The sequence below is a fragment of the Excalfactoria chinensis genome, chromosome 19 (assembly GCF_039878825.1).
Source record: "Excalfactoria chinensis isolate bCotChi1 chromosome 19, bCotChi1.hap2, whole genome shotgun sequence".
NCBI classification, from domain to species: domain Eukaryota; kingdom Metazoa; phylum Chordata; class Aves; order Galliformes; family Phasianidae; genus Excalfactoria; species Excalfactoria chinensis.
Window position 1 is genome coordinate 1,303,257 of NC_092843.1, and position 26,676 is coordinate 1,329,932.

The window sequence follows — 26,676 nt, forward strand, 5'->3', positions numbered from 1 at the left end:
AGCTGCTCTTCACAAGGTACTTCGTGATTAATGCAAAGTACATGTGTGAAAGCAGCTAGTATGACAGCAAGTCAGAACTGCGTGTCTCTCATACAGTTGGGGTTTGTTTGGGGTACCTTATGCAAACAGATTAGGTTTTACCAGCTGTGTAAAACAGGGGGTTTGGTTTTCAAGAGGAGAAGCTGACAGTGGGACTGAGGATGCTCTGCCCTCTGGTTGTGCTCCTTCCTCGTGTGTCAATGTCCCTGTGCTGCAAGGAGGACACGAGCTCGGAGAGCCACGTCCCACCCTGCAGCTGTGGTCAGGGCTGCTGTGCTTAAAGGTTACAGTGATTAAGCAGTGTGATTAATTTAGTCTCAGCAGAATCAATTCCACTCAACTACAAATCTAATTTACATACTGGAGAGGACTCTGCCTGCTCCCTGGGCAGTGTGGTTTTCAATTCAGACTCATTTTTCTCCAGGACGTGTGTTCTGAGGGCTCACACCACTGCTAACCAATGTTTGGACAAAGCTAACGGGACAGTTCTATTTGTGTCACCGCTTCCTCTTCTTGCTTTCCTCTGCTCTTACATAAGAAGCTCGGCAGTTCCCAAACCTCCTTAATGTGAAAGCTATTCAGGAAAGGATTACCTACATGGGATTGTGCCCAGCAATGCTATCCCTCTCCAAGTGCGTCATGGCAGGAAGGCCAGCTCCCATAAGGTGTTCTTCCCCAAGTGGATCTGACCTCTCTGCACAGATCTATTCCTACCCAACCAGAAAGGAGCTCAGCTTGAAACTTCAGATTACTCAGGGGTGCACAAGGAGCAAATACAGGAGTGGGGCAGGTAACCGTCCCTACATGAGCATGACTAGGATAGTCACAAGAGAAAGAAGAGATACACTGCAGAGATTTCCAGCAGAAATAAGGCAAAGGATGCTGCATATCATTATATAGTTAGTAATACACACATTGGGTCAAAATCATGATCCACTTTGAATGCTTACAGCTAGTTTAACCCAAAGCCCAGCAAAACGCACCTGCTGAGCCGTCTTTTCTGTTACCTCCTTCACCTTACACAAGAAATACCTTAAATTATAAATACAGCGCAGTAACCCGACCCACAACACCCCCAGCACATCCCGATCCCTATCACGTGCTTCTCCCTTTCAGCCCAAGCGTTTTAACTGCTGCCTTCTGTCGACAGCAGCACAGCAAGCCTTCAAATATTTAGCTGAACTTGATCTCCAGCATCACCATGGGGAAATGCCAGAGCCTGCAAGCCAGAGCCTGCACCCACCGCTTGCTGAGCAAACCCTCCATCCCAGGAGAGGAGCACAAGCTCTGCCCCTCGCCTGCAGCCGTGATGGATGCCACAATGACAGCTCTGCACAGCCAGGCCGGCCATCACTTGGCGGGCGAAGCGATGACAGCTCCTCTGATTCCTTCATCAACCGATGTGACTGAGTGACCTTTTCCAGTCTGAGCAGCTGCCTCTCTTCTTTTTCAATCATGGCAGAAAATAAGTCCCTTTGGGTGAATCTTGCCCTTTCCGTAATTTTAAATGACTGCAGTTGTCATTATGCTCGTTTGCTAAGTACAGCTGTGAGTGGTGGCACACTGCGCTGTGCGCAGGGAACCTCGGCTCTGCTCCCAACGACTTCAGATGGCCTAAGAAATGCTCTGCAAGATCAATGCTTGCGCTCCAGGGGTCTGCACAGCAGCTGCATGAGAACAAACCACCACGCAGGCAAACGGACCTGCTTACCTCCAGATTTTGACAAGGAAAAAGAAGAAACTGCAGCAACGTGAGAAAACAAATGTGTTCATGCAGCTCTGGAGATACAGTTTGCTCTTCACAGTGGGAAAAGGAGAAATGTCATTAATTAATAGCAGTGCCACAGTAATGGGTTTTCAGGTAGCTTTGCATCCCTGCTTGCACACAGTGCATGCTGCTGCCACTCTCACTGCACCCCAGTGACTGGAGGCAGCAAATAAGACAGAAAAGTTCCAGCAGCAAGCAGTCAGTCTGACATGAAGATGAGCCTGCCTGGGCTCAGTATTTGCCTGCTTGCAGTTTGCATCCTGTGTACATTTCAGCCCTTTTGTTTCATGAATAAATGACGTCCAAGAAAAATGTATTTCTGAAGCTGCACAGAGCATTAACAGCATCATTATTTCCATCCTCCCAGAGCTACTTTTGCTGAGAAATCCTCTCTGCACTTTGAACTGCCATAAGGGCTGGGTTCTGGCACGCTGTCTCTAGCTGTGACATGGCTCTCAGTACTGCAGAACGTGGGTCCCTCCCACATCAAATAAATCACAGCAATAAGCATCCTCAGGGGCTGCCTCACACGCTGTGTTTGTGTAATGTTTGCACACCTACACAACGACTCGGATGAGAACTGGGTGAGAAACACGCAGGATAAAAAGGTGTTTATAAAGCAGGTAGACCGAGCAAGCAGGAAAAGACAATCTCCTCATAAAAACTCAAGCCAACAGAACAAGAGGGGCTAACATTATTCAACATAATCCTCCTGTACGTCATTCATTCCACTCTAGCAGCTCTGTTTAGGTAACACAGGAGCAGGGCTGGTAGCTGCAAGCCTGCAGAAATAAGATGGAAGATGACGATAGCGCCGAGATAGAAGAGACAGAGTAATGTATTGTATCCAAGCTCTTCCTCAGCCAAAGCGTACTTAGTCATTACTCTAAACACTGTGGTTTCAGATGCCCCGAGGAATTCAATCTACTTTCTGCAGAAAGCCTGTTTCTCAAAAGCATGATTTGTATTTGCCTCCCTCAGCCAATAGCTACATATCCTTCCACGCTTCTGACAGAACATTGGCAAATGGCACATAATGACTGTTTTCTGCAGAGGATGTGTGTACGTAGGCTGGATTTTGTTTTGTTTTAAGCTAGTTCAATAGTCATTTCTGTCTGAACTACGGAATCGTAAGGACCATCGGGTTACTTCACAGGGTAACAGATTGAAGCTTCAGTAGCCCAAATTACAGGAAAAGATGAGAGATGAACCGTGCTGGCACTCGGGCAGAAAACCAGATGAGGATTTCACAGTGCACTAACTGCCGATGGGTGTGCTGCCGATGCTTTAAACCTTTGCTGTACCTTGCCATTATTGAGGGATTACAGGACCTTCTGTACAACTGCTGAGCCTGCCAAGTCCTACGAATGCTCACCAAAATCCCACACAAGCTGCTAAAATCTTCAGGGGGTTTTACAAGACAAATTTCAATAATCCCTTTAAGTGCTTCTTTAGAATTGAGCATGAATTTGCCAAATCCAGGATAGCTTATTCTTCTGAAATTTGTAGCACAACTAACTGGTGCTGTGTGCGTTACAACAAAGTCTGAGTGCTCACTTGGATAAATGGTGCAGAATTTTAATATGCCCAAGGCTGGAAATCCTGAGGACAAAGACAACATTTGCATTGCAGCATTTCACACAATCACAGACTGGCTTGGGTTGGAAGAGGGACCTCAAGGATCATGAAGCTCCAACCCCCAGCCACAGGCAGGGCTATCAACCTCCCCATTTAATACCAGCCCAGGCTGCCCAGGGCTCCATCCAACCTGTCCTTGAACACCTGCAAGGATGGACGGGGCACCCACAGCCTCTTTGTGCAGCTGCTCCAGCACCTCACCATTCTCTTGGTAAAGAACTTCCCCTGCTATCCAATCTAACAACTCTGGCATCCCCAGCTTTTCACGGATATTTATTAGCATTGATCATTAGTAGTCCAAAATAAAGTCTAGCAATACCAGAAAAGCTGTTCTCTTACAGTGAATTTCTTCTAATCTTCTCCTATAGTAACAAATGCAAAAAGTAAGGGCAAAAGAGGGGAACAGCAAAGAGATGGGAGAGGGCAAAAACTTAAAAAGCTTGGGGGGGAACAACAGTGGACCCAAAGGGACAAGAGGGGAAAAGGTCCTTGAAGACTTCTGAAGCTATCCTGTAGATCCCCTATCCACAGCCACTGTGAGCCAAACTGCACCTCCTCCAACACCCAGACAGCAGAATCAAGGTCTCCCTGTACCCCAAGCCCTACAGGACACATGCTTCCCTTCCTCCTGCTGCAGCCCTTCCCAGCACACACACACTTTACACGGTATAAGGCACACAGGGGGTTCTCTTTGATGTTTAGTGCAGAATAATTCATAGCTCAGATTGACATTTCTTTGAGAAAGAAGTCTGATTGACACTATGGATACAGGCCTTTATCTGGACACTGACTCCCCTGTGGCAGGTCCCGACTGGAACTGTCCTCCCAATGCAGATATTCTGCTTTTGCCCAAGGTGAAATTTCTTTTCCATTTGCCCTCTAGATACAGCTTAACCCGACTCACTATTTCCATCCTGTCTGTCCTTACAGAAACAGCTGGCATTGGAATCTTCCTCCCCTATCATATTTCCAACACATAGGAAAAAACAACAACAAGCCTAACAAATGAAGAGGATTGGATCACAACACAAGAGAAATCCCTATACATAAGGAAGGAGCACCACGGGGCTCTCAAGAAACCAATGCAAGTCATGGTCTGGAGGTGAGAAGCAAAGGGGATGTCTCACAGAGCTCTGACTTTGAGCGTGTTAATGCCATCCTGAACCTGAGCCTGCGGGGTTCACAAAGCTCTAATTTCCTGCTGACAGCCAGAGATTACAGCCCTGCAAGCTGAGCTGAGAAAATGTGCTCTAGAAGGTCTCCAAGACAGAGAGGAAGAGAAAATAAACAGCGAGTCCCGTGGTGTCCCTCTGACAGTCACTTTCTGACAGCAGCCACATTTCTCCACACTGCATTTCCAGCAAATATAGAGCAAGTGGGTTTGGGGCTGTGGGAAGAGGATGCTCATTTCAGATACACGCAAACATGATGCAAAGGAGAAGAGAGAGCATAAACCAGAATGGCTCATCGCTACCTGTCATCTTCCAGCTACACCTATTATTGCTCCTGCAGCAATGGGAGCAACAAATGGCAGCATAGTGCCAATAGCAAAAGGATTCACTGTCCAACATTTTCCTGGTGTCCCTTAGACAGGAATACAGCAGGATTCTGGAAACATTGCTAGCTCCAGCTCTACAGTGTGTTTCAAAGCACGTCAGAACACAAGAAGAGGATTAAGTTCCTTACACTGCCACCTCCTCCTCCCTCTTCTAGGGATGACACCGCTAACAGGATAAAGTGAGTGACAGGGTTATATGATCATTACATAAAGGTAGTACAACACATGCAAAATCTTCAGAACACGGGGAAAAAAAAAAATATATCAAAGAGCTTGCACCATCTGTCTGTGGAGAAAAAAACAACAGCTGGTGCAAGGAGCTGCAAGATGCCAGCCTTACAAGTGACAAGATGGGAAATGACAGGAAACAGCTTTTCACTCTTCTAACAGCAAAAGAAACGCACAGCCCGTGTTCTCGTGTTTGAAAACCTCCAGATGCTGCCCTCTTCTCACATTTCCATATCTTTGTTCATGCAACATCTGAAAGCTCCTTCTATTTTTACAGTGGGAGGGGGGGAAAGCACAAAGCCATCAAGTGTGTGTATATATTTTTTTTCCTTGCAAGAGGATGTTGGATGAATTTTAATCGTGATCGTAACAAAAAAAAACCACCAGAAAAAATCAGCAGTATTTGATGTGAGAAACCTTTGAAACTTTTCTCAGAAGAAATCGCGATGTGTTTGGCTTTTACAAAGGTTGTCTATGGTAAATATTGGTCTATTCTGAGAGATGGATGAGGCGCTGGACTGATGCAAGGCAAAGCCAAGGCTCCCCAGGAGTGTTCTGTAAAGGCAGCAGGCTTCCCTTGAAGCAAATCCCTTTGGCAGTGCTGGCAAACACCTTTAGACTTTAGAGATGTTCAGGCATGAGATGTGACCTCAGCAGGAACCACTTTATTGTGCATCTACTCTGGAAGGCCACTGATGGCTGACATCTTTTCTCCTCCCACCCTTCACCAAAACAACTTGCTCTACCAACTCACCCAAAACAACACTGCCTGCGCTGATCCAAATCAGATCTTTGCCTACTGCATGCCTAAAGCTTATACAAGTCTAGACAGAGAAGGTAAAGCACAGATGACTAAGATAACATGGTGAGAAATCAGAGGGTACCACAGTGAAGGACATCAGGCAGGAGGGGTGCAGAAGGGGCAGCAAACCAGCCCTGAGCCCCAAGTTTTTTCCAGCTCATCCCTCATAAAGCAGTGGTAGCTCTTTTGAGACAGCAGCGAGGTTTCTGAAAGCCTTATTCCATCAGCACCAGCCTACGCAAAGCAAGAGGAATCACAACAACCACTTTAAGCATCATCAAGCAAGCCAGCTTAGAGAGAATTTACTAGATGCTATTTATTCCTACCTTTGATTCTTTACATGGTCTCTACAGATCAGAGTACTTAGAAAACATAATTATTTTAATTAGGAGTAATTCAATTAGAATATCTCATTGCCAATAACAACTTTGCTAATAAGAAATGAACGCACTTGACTTGGGCTTTTTTGTGTTGTGTTTGTTCTTACCTTTGGGGACTCAGCACAATGAACACAGTGGGCACACTTGCTGGTAATTCCCTGCTTAATGCCTTTAGAAAAGGAATGTATTTTAGGCTTCTTCAATATAACTATCATAAATGAGTGGCAAGAGTAATAACAGTATTTTCCTCTAATAGCACAAGTTGGGTTGTTTTTGAAACATGCATTTTGTAGCATCTAGCCTTTGTGTGCAACATTTGCTAAGTAGGATAAAAGTCCGTCTGGAGCACCAGAACTCATAGGCTGCACTCAGAGATTTCCAGCTTTAATCAGTGCTGGGGTTTCATAAGGGAGACAGAAATCTGCTCAAAGCCCCCTTTACTATGAGAACATGGAGAGGAGAAAACACATATTGCTGTAGTTAGCACTGACATTAGAACACTCATCTCACGTATCATGGACGTTAAGGGAGCAAAACTCTGGTTCTCATAGAATCATTCAGGTTGGAAAAGACCACTGTGCTCATCTGCTCCAACCATCAACCTCTCACCTCCATGCCCATCACCACGTCCCTCGGTACCACATCTCCACAGTTCTGGGACACATCTGGGCAGCTGTGCCACTACATTGCTCTGTTCACTCCCCATTGATGGGGCTGTAAGAACATCACCTCGGTTGAGATGTGGACAATTAGCTCCTTCACACATTTTTTCACTCCCTCATCCTCTTAACTGGCAGCTGAGGAATACGTTAATGCTGATCTGTCTCAGACTTAATTGTGATAGAACCCTTGCTCAGAACAGCTTGTTTTAGTTCCTATCTAACAACAAAGGGTCCCATTATCCAAGGGCGGTACTTGAAAGCCTATCTGCAAGAACAGATCTCATGATTTTAATTAAAAGCTTCCATGTATCATTTTCTAAGCTAACAAATATGGCCACAGTTGTAATTACGGAATCACCAAATATAGTCTCAAGATCTTGTTAATAACGATATCCTTTTTAAAATCTCATAATCTTAAATATATATATATGTATATATACGTTGTAATTAAGTCACTAAGCAGCTACATTTGCCTCCACGAAATAAAGCCAAATCTACAGATAATTGCAAATAACTCATTTCCCAGTGGTATTTTCTGTTTTTTTTTTGTATGCCAATTAGGCTCACAAATCTCAAGCTGTCACCTTCATCTCCAGACATGCAGCCGGCTGATAGCACAGCTCTAAACAAAACAGCCTGCTTGCCTCTCATCCCCTGACTAAGGAAGAAAATGAAGTTACTACCAACTCATTTGTAGTTGTCGAGCCCCCAGAGGATGGAAAAGGAAAAAATATATATATATAACATTGTGTATATGACAATTAAATCCTACTTCTAGCTTTTGAGAAGAGTGTTCTGGGAAAGCTCCCAAGAGGCCTCTAAGATTGCGGTTCTTTGGTTAACAGCTGCCTCGTGACTCCAATCCGCACGCACAACCCAGCAGCCACAGCTCCAACAGGCAGTGCTGGTTTTCTTCTTCCTCTAAGACACTGCAAATCCTGGGAGCCCCCATCCATCACTTGGCCCAGATACAGCTGTGTGCACCTATGGGGTCTGCCACATGCTCTGCTAATTACACCTCCAGGGCATTCAGGCTTCAAGCAAATGCAAAGAGCTGGTAATGCCAGTAGCTCAGAGCTCTGCTGCCTTCAGCAGTGACAGGCAGCCACCTCAGCAGGGTCCAGGTGCACAAGTGCTGCCATACACCTGTCCTTGGGCACCAGCACAAGCACCTCCAGCAGTCCCTCACTACCTCCCTCCTCCCCTGCAGCATCCAGCAGCCCATTTGCTCTGAGCTGCTTCAACCTGCAGAGGGAATGTTTAGGAACGATCATCTCGATGCAGTGATTTCTTCAGAACGTGCAAACAACATGAAGGAATGGCCTCAAACAAATCAATGAGCTGACCTGATGAACGACAAAAACACACTGTGCTCTGCAGCAAGCGATCAGCTGCAATGGAATCACTGTGCCGCTGTAATGTGGCTGCTGCACGGGTTAGGGTTTAGGGTTAGGAACCTCCTGCACCTGGCACCCCCAACTCCAGCCCCGTTATCATTGACAGCAAAAGGGACTGCAAAGAAGCCAAGATTCTGAGTATATAAGGGATTATATGGTCACAGAAAGAGCCAAACAACTCCAGTATAAGCCTGTACATACCCACTATCAGTCAGGCCTTCAGGAATGCTGATTAATCACATCAACCATAAAGCTACAGATCCGTCACACTGCTGGGACCCAGAGCAACACATACTTCTATGTTTCTAAATAACATCCACATGGCCAACTCCAAACAGCAGCATTTGGAAGGTGTGTCCCAACCTTCCCCAGCACAGCTTCAAAAGACAAGAGGTAAAACAACAGAAAGCATTTATCACAATGCACACTGATAAGTCAGGTTGGTATTTCATTCTTTCTTTCTGAATTGAACAAAAGCCTGGATCTACCAGTCAAATTAAACAGTGCGCAGTAAAGCATTAAGTCTGCATTCAACAAGTTTAATTACTGTGTAAATGAAAGAAATTATTATTCATTCATGACATTTATTTCAGTTCCAGTGCTAGCTGCTTTTATAAAGCCGGGACTGGGGGGCGGGGGAGGGAGGAGGAGGTTGGGTGTATAATTACTACTATATTTCTTTGCCAAACATTAGTGAACTTAAACAAAAAAGTGCTTGTTTTCTGTAAAGAGGAAAAAGCATGTGAGCTATCAACGATGAATCTTAAGGACGCCCACAGGCTTGACACGGTGCCAGGCTCTGATAGGTACACCAATATTTGGAAGGCTGATAACAGAGAGCTCATTGAAGCCCTAAGAGCAGCTCAGGACTCTCGTGGGTCAAAAGCCACCTAAACTATGGGAACAATCCAAGCCGGCTGCCCCTGGGGAGTAACGGGAGCCACTGCACGACATGAAAGATAAACTGGCAGCTGATGCTATCGGGGACTATCAAACAATGCATCTTTTCTGCGGGATTTTCACAGGGCTTCAACTTCAAACAAAGGAAAGGGAAAATAAAAACCTTTAAGCTGACTCAGACCAGGCAATGTCTGAAGGAGAAGGTAAGGGAATGGCAGCACGGGGTACGTGAGCAGTGCAGGAGGAGACACTCGGCAGCATCCCTCATTCTGCACATCGTGCTGAGCCCAGCAGAATGGTTCCTACCTGCTCTGATCCACCCAAAGCGTTCTACTTCCAACCACAGCTCGGTGACTAATCCAAACATATCTCCAGAAATACACTCTGTTTGGAACAAGTCATCCCTGTGCTTTCCCAGCCCTCCAGCTACCAGGCATGTCATTAGTGCGCTACGGGGGAGATCACGCTCTGCTAGAAGTGGCCTCGGTTCACTTTAAAAACAAACAAGCAGAGGGGGAAAGAAAACAATAAAATCTAACCCTGGGCCACACGAGTTGGATGTAAGAAATTACAGTCGATGCTTTTAGATGAGTGAAAGGAGCAGGAATGATCTGCAGGCCAGGAGAACCAAGGGAGGAAGCGCAGGGGTGTTTCACACCCACATTTAGGCATCCCGCTGAGCTAGTCAGAAGATATATCCTTTTTAAGAGATGCTCTGCAGAATGGCCGTGGCTTACTACCATAACTAAGGCATTCGAGTGATCCTCTGAAAGCCTATGAAGTGCACTCAACTACGGGAATAAACACAACTAATTTCTTCATTTCAGAGCAATACGTATCAAAGCCCGTTCTGAACTCAATCCCACTTCATAACGAGCCTCTCTGAAGTTTGTTCCCAATTCCTTGCTAAACCAAATCAAGCCAACTGGAACAAGCCCTAATCCAAGCAGAATTCAATGAACTACGCCCATTAAGGCAGCTATTAATGCTCATTCTCAGGGTTTAAACGGGGAGATTTAAGGTGGAAAAGAGATTATTATCCCACATCTGCCTCCAAGACCTCCCCTTGCTGGCATCAAACTGCCCCTCAGACAGACAGATGCCAGAAGGGGTGGATTTGAGACACTGACCCAGTATCTCACATTCTACACACCATGGTTTTTGCCTACTGACCACATCTGTATCGCTTCCAGTTCTTGATTACATTGAAATTTAAGGCTCAGAAACCTTGGACCCTGTTGGTGTGGGCCAAACTTGCTTCTGTTTGCATTGCTCAGAGCAACCCCCAGTGCATACAGACCTCCACAGCTCCATCCTCCCTCCTGCTTAGGCCAGGGGGTTTTCAGACACAAAGAGCTGTCTTGGGCCAAAACCTGATTACTGATCTGCCCTGACAACCATAACGATAATAGGAAAGGTAATTACACCCAGAAATAGGTTGAGCAGCTCAGTCACGTGAAAGACAAGTGCTTTGGTTCACATCAGCATGACAATATCTGCACTTAGTTTCTCATCAACGCTTACAATAATAGCTGAATTTATGACATTTGAAACAGGAGCCCGATAGCCTTGTCCTCTTTGGACTTTTCAACATCATTACAAGATGAGGCACAAACACGGGCAGCATTCCTTGCAACACCCGTCTGCGTGCTTCACCCGTGTTTATTAAGCTGCTGTCAGAGGACAGCTGGGCCTTGGGCTCAGTGGACACATCAGCTGTTAGAACAGGCTGCAGTTTGGGGTTGTCTGAAGGAGGTGAAGGGACACACCAATGCAATTCCACTGGCCCAGCGGCTGTTGCTATGATGCCTTGAATTGAGCAGAAGCAGCCAGGGGAAAGAGCCATCCCATGGATGGAGGGTTGCAAATGTACCATTTCTTATCACCCTCTGTGACACCTGAGCATGAGCTGGACAACTCAGACCAACATTAGGCACATTCAATAGGAATAAGAGGTACCAGTCTGTCACACAAAACAATGCCCTGAATGGATTTCAATTCCCAATTCAGGACAAAAGAAAGGCAGGAAAAAATGTCTTGCACTGATTGCACACAGTGATTATTTTTCTTCTTCTTTTTTTTTTCCTTCCCCCATTTATTTATTTCTTATTTTCATTTCTTGCCCATTAGCCTGGAGTTTCCATGTGTGCTAATGCAGGCTCCTCTCTGACCCTCGAAACTTTACCATAGAGGGCAACAATATTCCCCTTGCACAGCAAGTGCTCAGTGGGGAAGAGCAAACCTCACCAACACAGGCACTCATGGGCAGCAGCCAGGCAGGCTGGAAAGCACACACAGCCTGTCAGGAGGCATTTCTGCAGCCAGCTGAGATGCACAAACAATTCATATAAGGCAAGACCAAAAATAAAGCTAATTACTTTAGGCTTGTGATAAGAGAGAGCCTTTTCTACAGGCAACTTTGCAAGGTCACCTCTCCTCTTGCTTTGTTCTCCCTCTTTTTATTGAACAAATGACATTGAACTGATTTTGAAGCTTATCTAATTCCATCTCATGGCAGGAAAGGGTGAAGACCATGAAAAAAATATATATTGAAATAAATACGTGAAGATGAGAAGAAAGCCAGGCTGGTAGGAGAGTTATGGCAATATTTATATAAAGAAAAAGAAAAAAAGAGATTTTCTTACAGTCAAAACATAACCACAATCACAGTGTTTAAGGTCACTTCCTCTCTCCATAGAGCTGGGAGCAATGCTGTCAATCAGCCCCGTGCTGGCAGTCTCAGCTCACTCTGAGTACAGAGAGCACAGCATCACAGTAACATTTACCCTCTGGGGCTGGGGGGGGTGGAGCACACAGCTTCCAATTGATTCCAAAGGTCCTTTGGGAAGGATGGGGTCTCTGCTTTATTAGTGCTGACATTCAGCTCTCAGAGTATCAGGCTGATACCTCCTTAGTTTAATCACAGAATCATTTGGGTTGGAAAAGATCTTCAAGATCATTGAGTCCAACCACCTAACACTAAGCAAGGCTACCAGCAAATACTTCCAAGGATGGCAAATCCACTGCTTCCTTGGGCAGCCCATTACAATGCCTAACCATCCTTTCTGAGAAGAAATCCTTCCTGATACCCAACCTAAAAGGTGCGTCTCAAGTCCATTTCCTCACATCCCATCACTCACCACCTGAGAAAAAGAGACCAACACAACTCACTACCATCTCCTTTCAGGTACTTGTAGATACCCACGAGGTATCTACAAGATACTACTAAAGACCCATCCCTATCCAAGGCTTAGTGGCATACAGGAGTGACATATGTGCTGATGGAGCAGCTCCCTTCTAGCACATGCCATCGCCTGGGCTCAGCTGCAGGAACATCCTCAGCTCAGCCAAGAGCAGAGTGCCTGAGGCTGCAGGCTGTTTGCTCCTGCACTTGCTACAATGTTGACCTAGTCAAAGAGATAGTAAATAATCCATTGTGTTAAGTCTTCTGAGAGGAGAGCCTGCCCTGTACAGGTATGTGAATCGTGTACAGTCACATGAACAGTCTTAGCATACATAAGGCAGTCCCAAGGTGAAGCTCTGTCCCCTCTAAAATAAAAATCAAACCCTCCCAGGTCAGGGTTGATCACTGAGTGCTCCACACAGTCTTTGTACTTGGAAAGAAACATTTCTGAACACACAGGCTTGTAATGGTACTGCACAGGATACACTGCATTCTGGAGATACACACAGACCTTTCCTAATGTATTTATACATCTGGGCTCAGGGATGCAAAAGACTGATGGGCAATCAGCACCATCAGATGTCACAGCCCCTTGTTTCACATCTATCCCGATCCTGATCCTGAAAGGTACCCCTATAGGCTGTTATCTTAACCACCGTCCCAATCCTGTGCAAACTCACACCATCAGGCAGAAAGCAATATGAAATCTCTGGTGTGCTATCCAGGACCCTTAATGGAGTACCTAATAATTAGTTAGATTTATTAGCTATACCTTCTGCCAGTCTCAGAGGTGAATTTCTGAGGTCACAAAAGCAGCACGTCTCCCATCAATCTCCTGCCCATGACAGCAGGAGGACACACATCCCTTTTTATATCAACCTGCCTTTGCTGACAGAGAAGTGACACTCTGTGCTCCCAGTTTCTCTATCATGCCATAGATATTGCGATACCCGAGCACTGAACAAGCCGATCTTCCTAACCTAAACAATCAGCCTGTATCTCCAGACAGACAATTCAGGTTTCTCTTTAATTCCTCCTTTTCATATGGGAGAGAAAAAGCAACAGTTGGTGCTCAGCTGAGTGCCAAGGCAGTGCTCTGGCCGACGAGCAGGAGCATGGGAAGCAGCAGCAGCGTGTGGGCTTGTCGTGCCCCTCTGAACCAAGCTGCTGCCTGCACTGCAAAGCTTCACACCATCTCTGGGAGCAAAATCTAACAACACATGCACAGCACTCAGAACCACCATCAGGGCCATGCCCAGAAAGGTGAAAGCAGTTTTCTTCCTCCAGAACCACAGCATTGTACCTAATCACTGCCAATCCTGACAGAAAGAGGGGATGCTTCCTAGAAGTGAGAGGCACGTGTAACACCTCCAACGTACCATATGGGTGCTTCTCTCTTAAATTTGCCTGCTTGACCCCTTTCTATTTCAACAGCCTGCTCCCCACCTCCTCAGTGCTGCAGAATGCGGCTCATGCAAAAGGCCCTCAAGAACACAGAAAGCAAAGAGTTTTTCTGCTTGCATCAGATTCTCCACTTCAGTGACATCAAATAGGAAATCCAAACCAAGCGATAACAAAGTGATAAAGAGGCAGAATGGAAACGAGCACAAAACTGTCTTTGAGAAGCAGCTGATTTCCCCTGTCCAAGCACTGCTGCTAATAAAATAACACAACTGCAGCTTTAACTCTCCTGGATTGACAACAGAACTGAATCTCTCTTTCAACTTGTCATGAGATTTTTAATCCAAGAAGAAGCACTTCCTTGGCACCGGTGCAATTGTTACACTTCTCCAGCTTTTCTGATGTAGGGATTTTAATCTTTTTAGCTATGAATTGACTCCTCTGTACTAGCACTCATGGAAAAATCAGCTATTGCTAGCCATACAAGCTGGCAAGCTCCTGAGACCAGATGGAACGAATCCTGGAGCTCTGAAGGAGATCATTGACAATCAGGGAGAATACACTAAACACAAGTGATGTTTCAAGAACTCTGGGCAAAGATTGATTGCAACACTGAAAAATTACAGAAGACTAAACAAGGAAACAGAAACACTATCTATTCATCTCTAACATCTGTATCATATAGAACAATGGGAGCTGCAAATTCTGCTTGTATAAGGCTATGAAATAATGCAACCCACATGTGCTCCTCCCATCAACCCCTAAGAACAGGGATTCTGTGCCCTCTTCTGACATGGAAGCCAACCCCATTCCCTGTGAGAGCTCAAACTGGTTCTGAATCAGCTAAGTGCAAAGCAAGACCTATGGGGAAAGACAAAAGGAGATATTTTATAACATTATGAGACTTATGAGAGTTATCTGCCTTGCAGCACAACTTTCAACAAGGTATGGTGGAGCTGCCATCAAAGCGATGCCAAGTCAAAAGAGTGGGGAAAAAGACCAACTATGGAGCTTTGAGCGTGTTTCTATCATCACAGTGGGGTGATGTGTGGCATCGGCACATCGAGAGCCTCTAATTTCCTCTGTCATCTTTTGTGGCTTGTGTTTGGATGTTGACGAAGGGCACAGTTGGTTACTGAACTGGTTACTGAACCCGAGTTCGTGACAGTCGGTGAAACCCTACCCTGTCTTTTTAAGCAGATTAGGATCTACACACAGACCTTTAACCTGCTGTGTTATCGTGTTAGCTTTCACAGCTCCTTCCCCAAAGGAATACGACGACTCCAACTAATTAGACTCCAACTCTCCTTGTCCGCCCCACACTACCATAGGGCTCCTTTTCACCTCCTTCAAATATAAACATAATTTAGGCCTAACAACTCGTACAAGGGTGCTAAAGAGCTCTCTAATGCAGAAATTCACTCATCTTGAAACCCATAATTTCCTCTGACCATCAGCCGCACCTGCCAAGACCTCAATGAAGAACCAGATCCTTCTGATCTCTTTCAACCTGCCTCTTACCAGAGCTTCCTTCAATGACCCCAAGTTCTCCTGTTGGAAAGCAATAACCAACCCCCACTCTCCCTCCATCCCATTTGATTTTGCAGATGTCTCTCATGCCTCCTTCACCATCACCTATTCACCCCCTGAAGAGCCGTAGCTCTTTTAGTTCACCCGGGGGCCATCCTGCACTTCTGCATTGCCTCAAGGCCCTTCTCAGAGCTCTTGCAATGTTTGAGGTCGAGAGCTGCACGTTTTGCTCACAACATGAGTCAATTAAGGGTTTCTGTTTTGTCATACCAATGCTGCCCATTCCATCCTTGGTACTTTTCCTAAGATTTCAGTGGTTTTTGTCTTTTTTACAACTCCTGAGCACCATGCCTGCGTTTTGATGGAGATATCCATCACAGCCCCAAGACCTCACTTGCGTGCAGGAAGCAGCTCCAAGGCCGCCATTTTATTTAAGGCATCAGGGGCATTTTAGGGCAGAATCCACAATCCTTAGGAGTAACAGAGACGTACCTACAGTGGCACAGGCTTAGCACCATAATGAATTTCAATCCAGATGTTTCCCCTCTGGATCTCTCCTCTGTTTTGCACTCCGTTTCTGCAGCAACTTCACACCATAACGAAACATCATTTCAACGTTCCCAGCGTTGATTCCTACCCCACCACTACCTTCAAATTAGCTAAAAGCACACATCAATATTTAATAGGGCAGGCAATAATGCTTTCCCATCCAATTGCAAACCAAACTATTTTTTCCTCCCAAACAAATGCAATAACTTGATTATCGGATCCGGTTCGCTCTTATCCTTCTACTTTACAATCTCCAAATATTTGCAGTTGTAAGTCTTTCAAAGTTTTAATTTACTTAAAATGATTCACAAGCTCCTCGTTAATCTTTTATCGGTTTTATTACAAACTGTAAACAAAACCCAGTTCTTAAATAATTAAAGTGCAGAACAAGTCCTCAGGCAAAAGGAGTCTAGGAAAGAAAGAAAATCAGAGTACGTCGTTCGATTTGTTTCTTCCCATCTAAAGAGTTGGTGAAATTGGCTTCAAAACAGAAAATCATTCTAGATGAGCAGATTGTGTGTGATATCCCCCCAGCCTCCCTCCTCTACCTGTCCTGAATATTAATCTCTGCATTGCCAAGTTCAGCGCTAAGCATCCCGCAGGCTTACAAAGCTGTGGTCCCCAGCAGCCCCTCTGAAGAGCTCCTCAACCCAACCCAGGTGCAAATGGGCACAACGCCATTAAGAGCTGCTCTAAGAGAGGCATCTTGGGAAGCAGAAGTTCATTAAAGCTGGCTTTGAATGCAGAGCCTCCAGCAGGAGCCCATGCAGAGGGGATACAACTCACCCAGCCTGGTCAACCACAACCAACAGGGTTACACTCACACTGAGCCGCAAAGCTCAGCTCTGAGATTTGGACTGAAAAGTGTTATTCAATGTAATTATTGCTGTTATTGCAACCCAACCTATCATCTAGCAGCTCTTCAATCAATACAGCCGCGTGGAGAACAGTGCTCACTGACACCAAGCACCATGCAGTCGCTTTGGAAGCATTGATACAAGGTTTTTTAATGCATTTAAAATCATATTTTGTTCCTATTAGAAAAGAAACCATTTCTAATGAAGCTCTCCAAAGCACTGCAGTCTGAAGTAAACCCGAGCTGCTACGAGAACAAGCCTGTGTAAATTCCAATTACCTTTTAAAGGCTACACTGCCATGCACACAAAAATGAATTTAAATGCGTTACACACACTTAAAAATGTGTAATGGATGCATTGCTAGCCTATTACATGCAGTTCATTGTGCAGAGTTTTGGTTGTATGTTCTGTGCAGTGGGCTGTAAAAGTTGCTTAACTGAAGAAAACACATTTGATTAAAAATTTACATCCAAAGAATGTAACAGGGTTGTTGGTTTTTTTTTTCCTTGCTATTTTACCTGCCATCGACTATTGCCATCAGTGTGTGCAGCTCCCTTTACTCTCACAAATACATGAAGAGGAATAGAGACAAAATGCTGAGGTCTAGATCTCAAAACCACATTAAAGATAAGGCCTGCCCAGGATCTGGCTCCAGCTGGAACAGGAGAAAACAACATGATTCCATTTACAGATGGGAGGATCCTGAAGTGACACCAGGATGCTTCAGCAGCTTCTGCTCCAGTGACCCCTATTTGTGAGAAACACCACGGGGAAAACTGGTGGCACTGGGACTTCCCCATGTGCGCCTTGCCTGGCATCTGCCCAGGTCGAGCAGCCCTCCAGTTGTTCTCCTGTGCAGGATGCAACAACTGCCTTGGATTCGAGGATTCGAGCCCTTAAAACTCTCCCATTTTGCCAGAGGAAGCAAATAAAGCTCCAGATATATCGGTGCTTCTGAGCCTTTTCCCTTCAAAACAACACGGGTTAGTGATAAGCACTTAAAGCATAAAGCAAATTACAGCTGTTCGGGAGGATTTGATGCCCTCCTTGAAATGCCTCCATCTGCAGAGAAACAAAAGCTCTCTCAAGGACTGCCCAGCTACCAAGAAATGACAGAACTGGAGAACCCTCCACTGACACTAACTCAGTAAACAACACTTTGCCCAACAGTACTCAGCACTGCTCTCCATCTACTCAGAAATCGGAGCTAACATTATGAGAGCGGAGAACACAACACGGAGTGAGCAGCTCACAGCCTGCACTGCTTGGCTGGCTCTGGCACCCACAGCTCACACTGCTGTAACCACAGACACAGCTCACCCAGCACACAGGATGGACCAAAGGCCCAGAAGAAGGCTGGTGGGCTCCCTGCCCTCCTCTGGTGCCTCTGGGCAGGGGCTGACCCCAAAGGCACAAAGAGAAGCAGCTGTCCCATGTATGCATTGCTGGAAGAGTTCACTCTCCCAGCAAAAACATTATTCTATGACCAGAGTGGTTTACCATCCCAGCATCCCACCTGTGTGTCACATGTAAACTGTAACAGAAAAGAAATTAAAAGCCAGTTTCCCTACGAACACAGCCAACACACACCGACATGGGCACAGCAGCCCTTACAAGACACATTGCTCTCTGCCTGCCCTCAAAGATGCTTCCTGCCTCCATCCCCCCATAGAGCCACACATGAAATGAAAGGCACATCTGCTGTAGCACACACTGCTCAGTACTGCACTGCTGAATTACTGGGTGCAGACCTCATCACGCTCTTAAAAAGTAATTTGGAATTGGGGCTTTGATTTAGATTGGCTTCATCCTTTACTTTTCCAAGTGCAACCGGTAATAATGCAGTCTGTGAGTTTAACATTTGAAACAGGGGTTCCATTTACCTCTTTGTACTTACTGGAGGAAAATGACTGTAATTGAAATCTTTCTGCAGGAAATGAAGCCCTTCAAACATTCAAAGTGGTTGCTGGTCCTTAAGGCTTTTTATTTTAGCTGTCAAAACTGTAAACTGCCTTTCAGAGTAGCAGGAGTCTTATGTGAGAGGAAGGAAGGTAAGTACCCTGCATCTAAGATCTGGGTGTTTCAGTCCCATTTCCCATCCAGGAGCACAGCACTGGGAACACAACAATTAACCTCCACTTTAGCGCAGCTCTATCTATCAAATGAAGCCATAATGGGGCAAAGGGCTTTTCAAAGGCAAACCAAACCTCTCAAGCTCTCCAGAACCATCCATGAGCTCCTTCAGCCTGCAGCAGCAGCAGCACATGGAGCCAGGCTGCCCACTCCCGCTGCCTCTATATACTTCTCCCACACTTTCTAGAGGAATTTCATGCATTTCCAAGAGCCTGCCTTTGGTTTTGTTTCCTCCCCTCAGATCAGACTGATTTCCTCCTGTCAGCTTTATTAAACTGCTGCATTTTAATTCGTGTAAAGGCAGACTGCATATGGGCATTATGTCAAAAAGGCTCCTGTTCAAATGACCTTGTCTTCATTCTTTGACAGAGTAAACACATAAACTTAGTGGTTCTTCTCCTTCCAGGAGCCTCTCTCGCCGTTTATACAATACCATGTTTGCAATTAACTTGATAATAAGCTCAAGATGAACTTGTGTGGGTTCCTACTTTAGTGTCAATATTTGATTATTTTAATTGCAATGAAAAATACAACGGTGTGCAACGGTTGCATAGCACCTATCTAACATGACACACTGGGATGACCTGAGCGCACCGTTTTATCCAATATCTACCTGTTCTGTGCAGCAGGAGTCTGCAACTGCCTGCAAAGTTAGTTCTGTCACGTATCTAAATAGATGCGCTTCATCACAGAGGGACCTTCCAACACCACGATCCTCTAAAAGAAATCAAATAGGAAAAAAAAAGAATATCTAGAATGGCCGGAGGCCAGGATGTCAACTTCAGCTGAGGCAGATGCTAAAATGTCAATGAACTCATTTATGAGAGAATTAAGGAGGAGTGATGTAACTGAGGTGGCACACATAAAGCAGCTCCTGATCCAACTGAGACACTGCAGGGAGGGCAGAGACCCAAACCCCCCCCATGACCTAACATGACCTACCTTGAACTGGGATCACACAACGCTTATGTGGGCAAGCATTATGGTTTGGGCATTGAGATGAATGGACGCAACCTCTTTCCCTGGTGAACCAGAAGGAAATCCCACCAGGCACAGCTAACTGTGAAGAACCCAAATGGGTTTTTCCTGGATGTCATCATCCACGTTGCAGTTACCCAGGTCGCAATCCTCAAAACATCAATCTGTGACAGAACTGCTCTGACAGGTTACGTAACACACAGCAGCCCTGGGACTGAAAAGCAGCGCCGTTATCAGCTCGGCTCGGTGAGCAGAGAGGGCTGAATCACAAGGATTATAACAGAATAATTAACATACACAGATAAATCACTAACGGAATAACAGCATTCCAAGGAAGCAGCCTCACCCACTGGTAGATAATTAGTGATTTCATTAGATTACTTCCAGGAAGAGTTGCATGGAATACGCAGAGTCAACCCGTTCTGGGTGCTTACAGGTATGAGCTGCCTTTAAATAATGTAGAATTAGTGCTGCAGAGATAAAGTACAACTGCCTAATAAAGTAGGCTTTGCATTCCAATTGCCACAGTAAAAAGGCCAGAACAAATGAAAACAGAAGAGTTAAAGCCGAGACTTTGTTAAATGGGCTATTTGCAGCCAGGGATAAATGATAGCACAATCTTGTTAGGTGAAATATATATATATATATATGCTTTCACTGCATGCGGTATAACTCGAGGCACAAAGACACGAAATAAATCAGTCTGAGCCTATTTTCCAGAATAGAAAATTTCAGGCTAACAGCACACGCATTCATTTTGCCCCTTTTTAAGACAGCAAGCTGCAGCCTGCTCGAGAACAGCTGGGCAGCAAGCAGCGAGGCTCCTCAGTACCTTCCCCAAAAGCACATCTTGCTCCCTTCCCCGCTGCGCTGCTCTAAAGGACGCTGTGAAGCTGCACTCCAACGTCCCACCTGCTCGTGCCCGGCAGCAGGACCAGCCTGCAGGGATTGGATGCTCAGCGGACGGCCGTGCAGCAGAACAAGCACGCGGAGCTCCGCAGCTGCGCTCGCCCCATCCCGTGCACCGCGCGGTTGCACGGCGCGAGGAGCGCATTGCTGCGGGCACCGAGCAAAGCCGCGAGTCCACAGCAAAACGTGCAGCCAGCAGCCCCACAAAAAGCATTTCGCTCCTTTTGGATCAATGCGACTTGTTGGGGTTTTTTGTTGGTGTTGTTTCTTTTTTTTTCTCCTCCTTCCCCAGCAATTATGGACAATTACATATTTACTTTGTCACTGAGCAAAAATATAAAAGAGAAGCGACTGCCCGGCAGAAACAGGCCACATCTCAGCACCGGCTCTAGACAACAAGAAATATTTCTCCCTTTCAAGCTCCACGCACACGAAAAGCAAACACATCTCACTGCCGCTTTGTTTAAAAGCCACGGGGATCAGATCTGAGCGCTGTTCCCCATCCTCCCCCCCCCCCACCGCCGCGGTGCTCCCACATGGGAAGCCATGCTCCGTGCTCACCCCCAGGAATGCTAATTCACACCGAGAAAGTTCTCAGTCCCGTTTAGGACACGATGGGGCAGCAGCCCTCCGTGCCGCTTACCTTCTCCGCATACTTGAACTTGACGTAGAACCAACTGGACTTGATCATCGTCTCACCTCCCGCCCTCGTTAAAAGAACAAAAAAAGCACCCAAGCGGATCCCGCTGCTGCTTAAAGAGCGACTCGCCGGCACCTCTTCCAACCCTCCACGGGGACACAGCAGCGGTTATTAAAGGGGAGGAAGAAGAAAAGGACGGGAGCAGCCGCGATGCTGCGCTCCGCTGCCCAGCTCAGCTCAGCTCAGCTCGTGCCCCGCCGGCGCCGCGCGATCCCGCTCGTGCCGCACCAGCTCCCGCAACGCCTGCGCTGCACCCGCCGCCGGCTTGGCTGCTTGACAGGAGAATTCCTCAAATGGACTTGAGCTGCCTTCATCACAAATGGCACATGTCAGTAAAGCCAGGAGGGCTGGCTCCGGAGCTGGCAGCCTCCCAGGACCGCGACCTCCCCCAGTGGGATGAATAATGAATTCCAGCACTTCCCTCCAGACACGGATTAACACCTGGCTAAACATTATTCTGACAATGAGCTCCAACCTCACCCCACCCCCCCAACCCCCCGCACCGCAGCGTTAACCCCTCGCTCTCCCCGGCGATAGAGGCTGCCCCCTCCCCACCACCAGGGCAAGATTACAGCACTATACATAGTTCAGAAACTAAAAAGCCTCTTAAGCATAAAGCAAATATCTCCTTTCCGATTCTGCGGCTGCAGTAATGCCACCGTGTAACCAGAGCAGGGGACGGGGAACCAGCCCAGCCCTGCTCCCCCCTCTCCCAGCCCTCCCCATGCCCTCTTCTGTGCTTCGGGTGTTTTAAAACAGGACCTGCAAAACCTCTCTAGCAAAAAGCTACAAAAAGAATGCATAGAACAAGCTGGGAAGGCTTCTAGCAGATATTTTTGTCTGATCTGAAGGATCCCTGTCTCCAGTTTAATGAGACGCATCGATTTGGTTGAAACTCATTGCAGATCCCCGAGCAGAGCAATGAATATCATGTTGCAAGGTGCAGGACAAATATAAGCAGTCTGCTGTACTTGCAGTGTATGCAGAGTGCTGCACTGGGGCAGAGCTCTCTTGCCCACCATCCTGAGTCCAAATACTTGGAGACTCAGAAGCAAACAGCGTAAGAAATCTCAAATCCCACAGCATCCCATCCAGGAGCACACAGCCAAATCCATCACACACCCAGCTGAACCGCTTTGTGTTTCAATGAGATGCTGCAGAGGCCGGAAACGGGGCTCAGAATTTCACAACATGCAGAAATCTGCCTCATTCTGCTGCTTGCAACCAGCTGTCTGGCTATTTAAGCACAAGCCTCACCGTGTTTCCTCTCTTACCAACAAGCAAATTGTTCACTCCTTGCCTTCTGAACAGCTATGAATGTACAGATTCATCTCACCTTCCTTATATATCACAGCTTTCTGACATTGGAAACGCCCAGACTATTACGTTTCCCCATGTAGGGAAGCAATAGCCATCTCCACAGGTCCTTTTCATCACTCCCCATACCTTTACTAGGTCTACTCCATCTTTATCCTAAACCAAGACAGAATAAATACACATACCACTGACTTGCCACCTCCTGGCAAACACACACAGATATACACTGGATGAGAAAGACCCTGAAATGTAGTTTATCAACGTTGCTCACCTAAAAAGTATCATCAACACCGATAACGCGCTGTGTGAGAGATGGGAGAGGCTGGCTGCTGCCTCACCTGCCAACAGAGGGCTTTGGAACTTCTCATAAACGGAGATTTACACTGATAGATCTCTGCCCTTCCCCATCGTGCCTCTGTAAAAGGGTGGTAAAACGCCCCACATCACCTCTTGCAAGGAAATCAGTGTCTATGAAGGTCTCCTACAGGGAACACTTTAAAAGCAAGTCAAAATATTGGTACTTTCTATTTTCTGCACCTTAAAAAGCTCAATTTCCCCTCACTGCAGGCTTGCTAAGTGTCCTGCTGCCACTCCAGCCCCTGCAGCAGGATGCGCTGCCTGCAAGCTCCGAGCAGGATTTATTGTGCATGCCAAACATGAACCAAGAGCTCGGCTCATCCTCCAGCTGCCTGTTCCTGCACAGCATGCTGTGCTCTTGTACCCAATTACAGGGAGTCTGCTCGCTGCCTGACCCACGAGTCTCCAGGGGGACCCTGGGGCAATGGAACAGGGCGCAGCCACAGGAGAAGCGAGCCCTGACACAGAGCATCAAGCACAAACAGCTGTGCCTCAAAGCAATTACCAGGCCCTGGATGTTTTCCACTGGTTCATTAGCATCTGGCAGGACCTAAAGTCTCGGGGTCACAAAACACAGAGCTATTATTTTATCTCAGGAAAATGCACAATGACGTCCCTTGAGAGCTGTCCTTTTGTAAGCAGAGGGACCAGCACAGTGCAGGGAGCACAAACAGAATTCCCTACAGATACATCCCCCAGCCCATCCTGCCAGGCCATGACACTGCTCCTGCCTCATCTAGGTGCTAGAACGTGCAACATGAGCACCCACAAACAGCACAGCACAGCAAATACCGATGGCTGCTCAGGTTTACAAGGGTGCACGACCCGCACTGAAGTTCTCAGCTGGGCAAAACATGCCCAACTATTTATTTCAAAGCTTATTGTCAGTGTTTTGTCTGAAATGTATGTCAGTTTTGTGTGTTAAAGAGTTATTGTCTATAAAATGCACCACACAACAGCTCCGCTTCTGCTTGGCAATTCATTTTCACTCCTTACAGGCACTGTTGCCAGACAAGCCATACCTCAGTTAGGAACTCAGCCCCAAATGTGCTGTAGCGTTAACCTCCACATCGCTGTTTTCCCTTTCAAACACCCATCAGTAACATGAAATTATTTACTGTTCGGATTCTAAGCTTGTGCAGCCAAAATTCAGACTTGATTTTCTATTCCTCCCCCAAGATGAAACATATTTTGATAGAATGTTTACACTTGTCCCAAAATAAATGTGCTTTGGTTGACTCAGAGGGTTCTGTCACACCACAATGTACCATTTCAAATGTGAAGCAGCATTCAAAGGGACTGCAATAACATCCTTTTGAGCAGACAAGTGCTTCTGAGCCTTTTAATACAAGCTAATGTATATTTAGGTATCGATGTGTTCATTTCACTTATCCCCCATGACAAAGCTTGCTGCTGGCAAGCCAAACTGTGAGCAGCACAGATTTGATCTGTAAGCCACCCAAAAATCACGCTGCACCTCCTCCTCTCCAATCTGAGTCCCTGTTTGTTGTCAAGGCAGACTAACATTTCTATGGTGCTAAGTGGGAGGGAGGGAAGGAGCAAACGAGGCACGATTTCACCTCCTGTGCACCCTAAGATAAACACTTTGATGTACCCACTTGCAGGGACACACTGCAGAGACAAGCAGGATCCAAGAGCAAGCTAAAGAGCCCTGACCCCCATCCTTGGGAACGTGAATCTCTTTTGTGCATAGATGTGTGCTGTGAGGCTGAGGCAAGATGATGCATTTGCAGCAAGGCCTACATCCAAGATGAATTACATCCACTCCTATCTGCCTGGCACTATGAGAGCAGAAAATCATCTCACTCCCTATTACCATAATAGCTTTCACACTTTTCAACTCGAGTGAAGTGTGGGAGTGTTGGGGGGGAAAAAAAAATGAAACAAACAAAAACAAAAAACCAACCCAACAACAACAAGGATAAACAGGAAGATCCCATCTCCAGAAAATGTTTACAGTCATTTTTTATAATTAGCCCACAAAAAAAAAAGAAAGGCAATGACTTTCTGCATTCCCAGACGTGCCTCAGAGTTCCCCCCGGGGCTCCTGACGGACCACTCAAAGCACTGAACCCTGGAGGACTGTCTGAGGCTGAGAGCAAAGCCCACCCAATCTGCAGGCTGGGGGAAGAACTCTTGCCCGAGTTTGCTCTATGCAGGGCAATAAGCATTGTTTTAAATCAAGTGCAAGAGCTGAAGCTTCAGTGCCTGCTTCCCAGTATGCCCAGCACTTTTCTCCTGCTTTGACCTTGCAAATGACAGATTCAATGCAAAGCTTCTGCATTCTGTAGCACAGTTTCTGTGCTGGAAGTAACCCAGAATTAGGCCAGCTTTGTTGTCGTGCTCCTTTATGCACCTAAAAGGCAGAAAGGGTGAAGGCAGTGAGCAAAAGGGTCAGAATGCCCAAACCCAAGCAGATCAATGGACACCTTACAGAACCAACACGCTGAACTAAAGAGGCATCCACAGCCTCCCAGGGCCCCTATTATTGGACATTCCTGATTCACGTGATGGCCAACAGGGAACTATCAGCTTTCAGGCTAATAGAAAGCACTGTGGGATTTGCTGTCATGTTATTAACATGGTAACAATCCCATCTTGTACCTTATAACCCTGCTCTCCCATCAACACCATCTGCTCCTCCATTTCAAGCGCTGCCGAAAATCTCGCCGTACACACAGGCTGTCAGTCCGCACTCAGTGCCCGCTTTAGGAAGCTCTCTGGGTCACCAGCTTGAACCCAGCAGGCTGGCAGCATCAGATAGCTGCTAGGGTTCAGCACCCATTTGGAGCAGGGAACATCCAAGGGCTGGTGCATGTCACCCTATAAGCCTTCTGGCACAGCCCTGCTTTAGGGAGAGATCTTTTTGCAGCAGCCATGAGGTGCGAGTCTCATTTGCCCTGCATGCTGCACAACCTGCTAGATGGGAACAGCTGCTTTTCCCTGGGACTGGGATTAAACCTAAGAACGAAGGGCTTCCAGGATGCAAAGAGAAATTAGAGTACAGATTACTTGAGAAAAGCAGTTGGAAGTACAATAGCTTCTGAATAAAATGCTAACGTAAGAAACTACGATGAACAACAACCTTTATAGGTGAAATTATGGCTAAGAGGTACAGCCACACAGACCTGAAAGGTTCAAGGACAGCTCAGCAACGTCCACAGAGGACAAGGAAGAGCCACTTGTGAGCAGTTTACCATGTACAAGAGACAGACTGAGGCAGAAGGAGGACAGCCCATAAGCCTGGTGCACAAGAGCTCAGCTCATGATGGCTCCCAATATGTTGCTTCTGCCACACTGAGTTATATCACGTTACAATAAGGAAAGCTACTGACGTTACATGATCTGTATGTGCCAGTGCTGAGGGG

General features: G+C 46.4%; 1 protein-coding gene across 7 annotated transcripts in view; it reads right to left on the reverse strand.

Annotated features, from left to right (window-relative positions):
- The window catches only part of AUTS2 (activator of transcription and developmental regulator AUTS2), a 532,812-nt gene that overhangs the window by 355,681 nt on the left and 150,455 nt on the right, over nt 1–26,676 (reverse strand). The window contains exon 1 of one of the 7 annotated variants that reach the window (XM_072353405.1): nt 21,557–21,992. The exons of the other annotated variants lie outside the window; for them this stretch is intronic. Within the exon in view, the coding sequence (XP_072209506.1) occupies nt 21,557–21,604 (48 nt within the window). The 5' untranslated portion in view covers nt 21,605–21,992. Of the gene's footprint in view, nt 1–21,556; nt 21,993–26,676 lie in introns of those variants that run through there. 7 annotated transcript variants of the gene reach the window in all.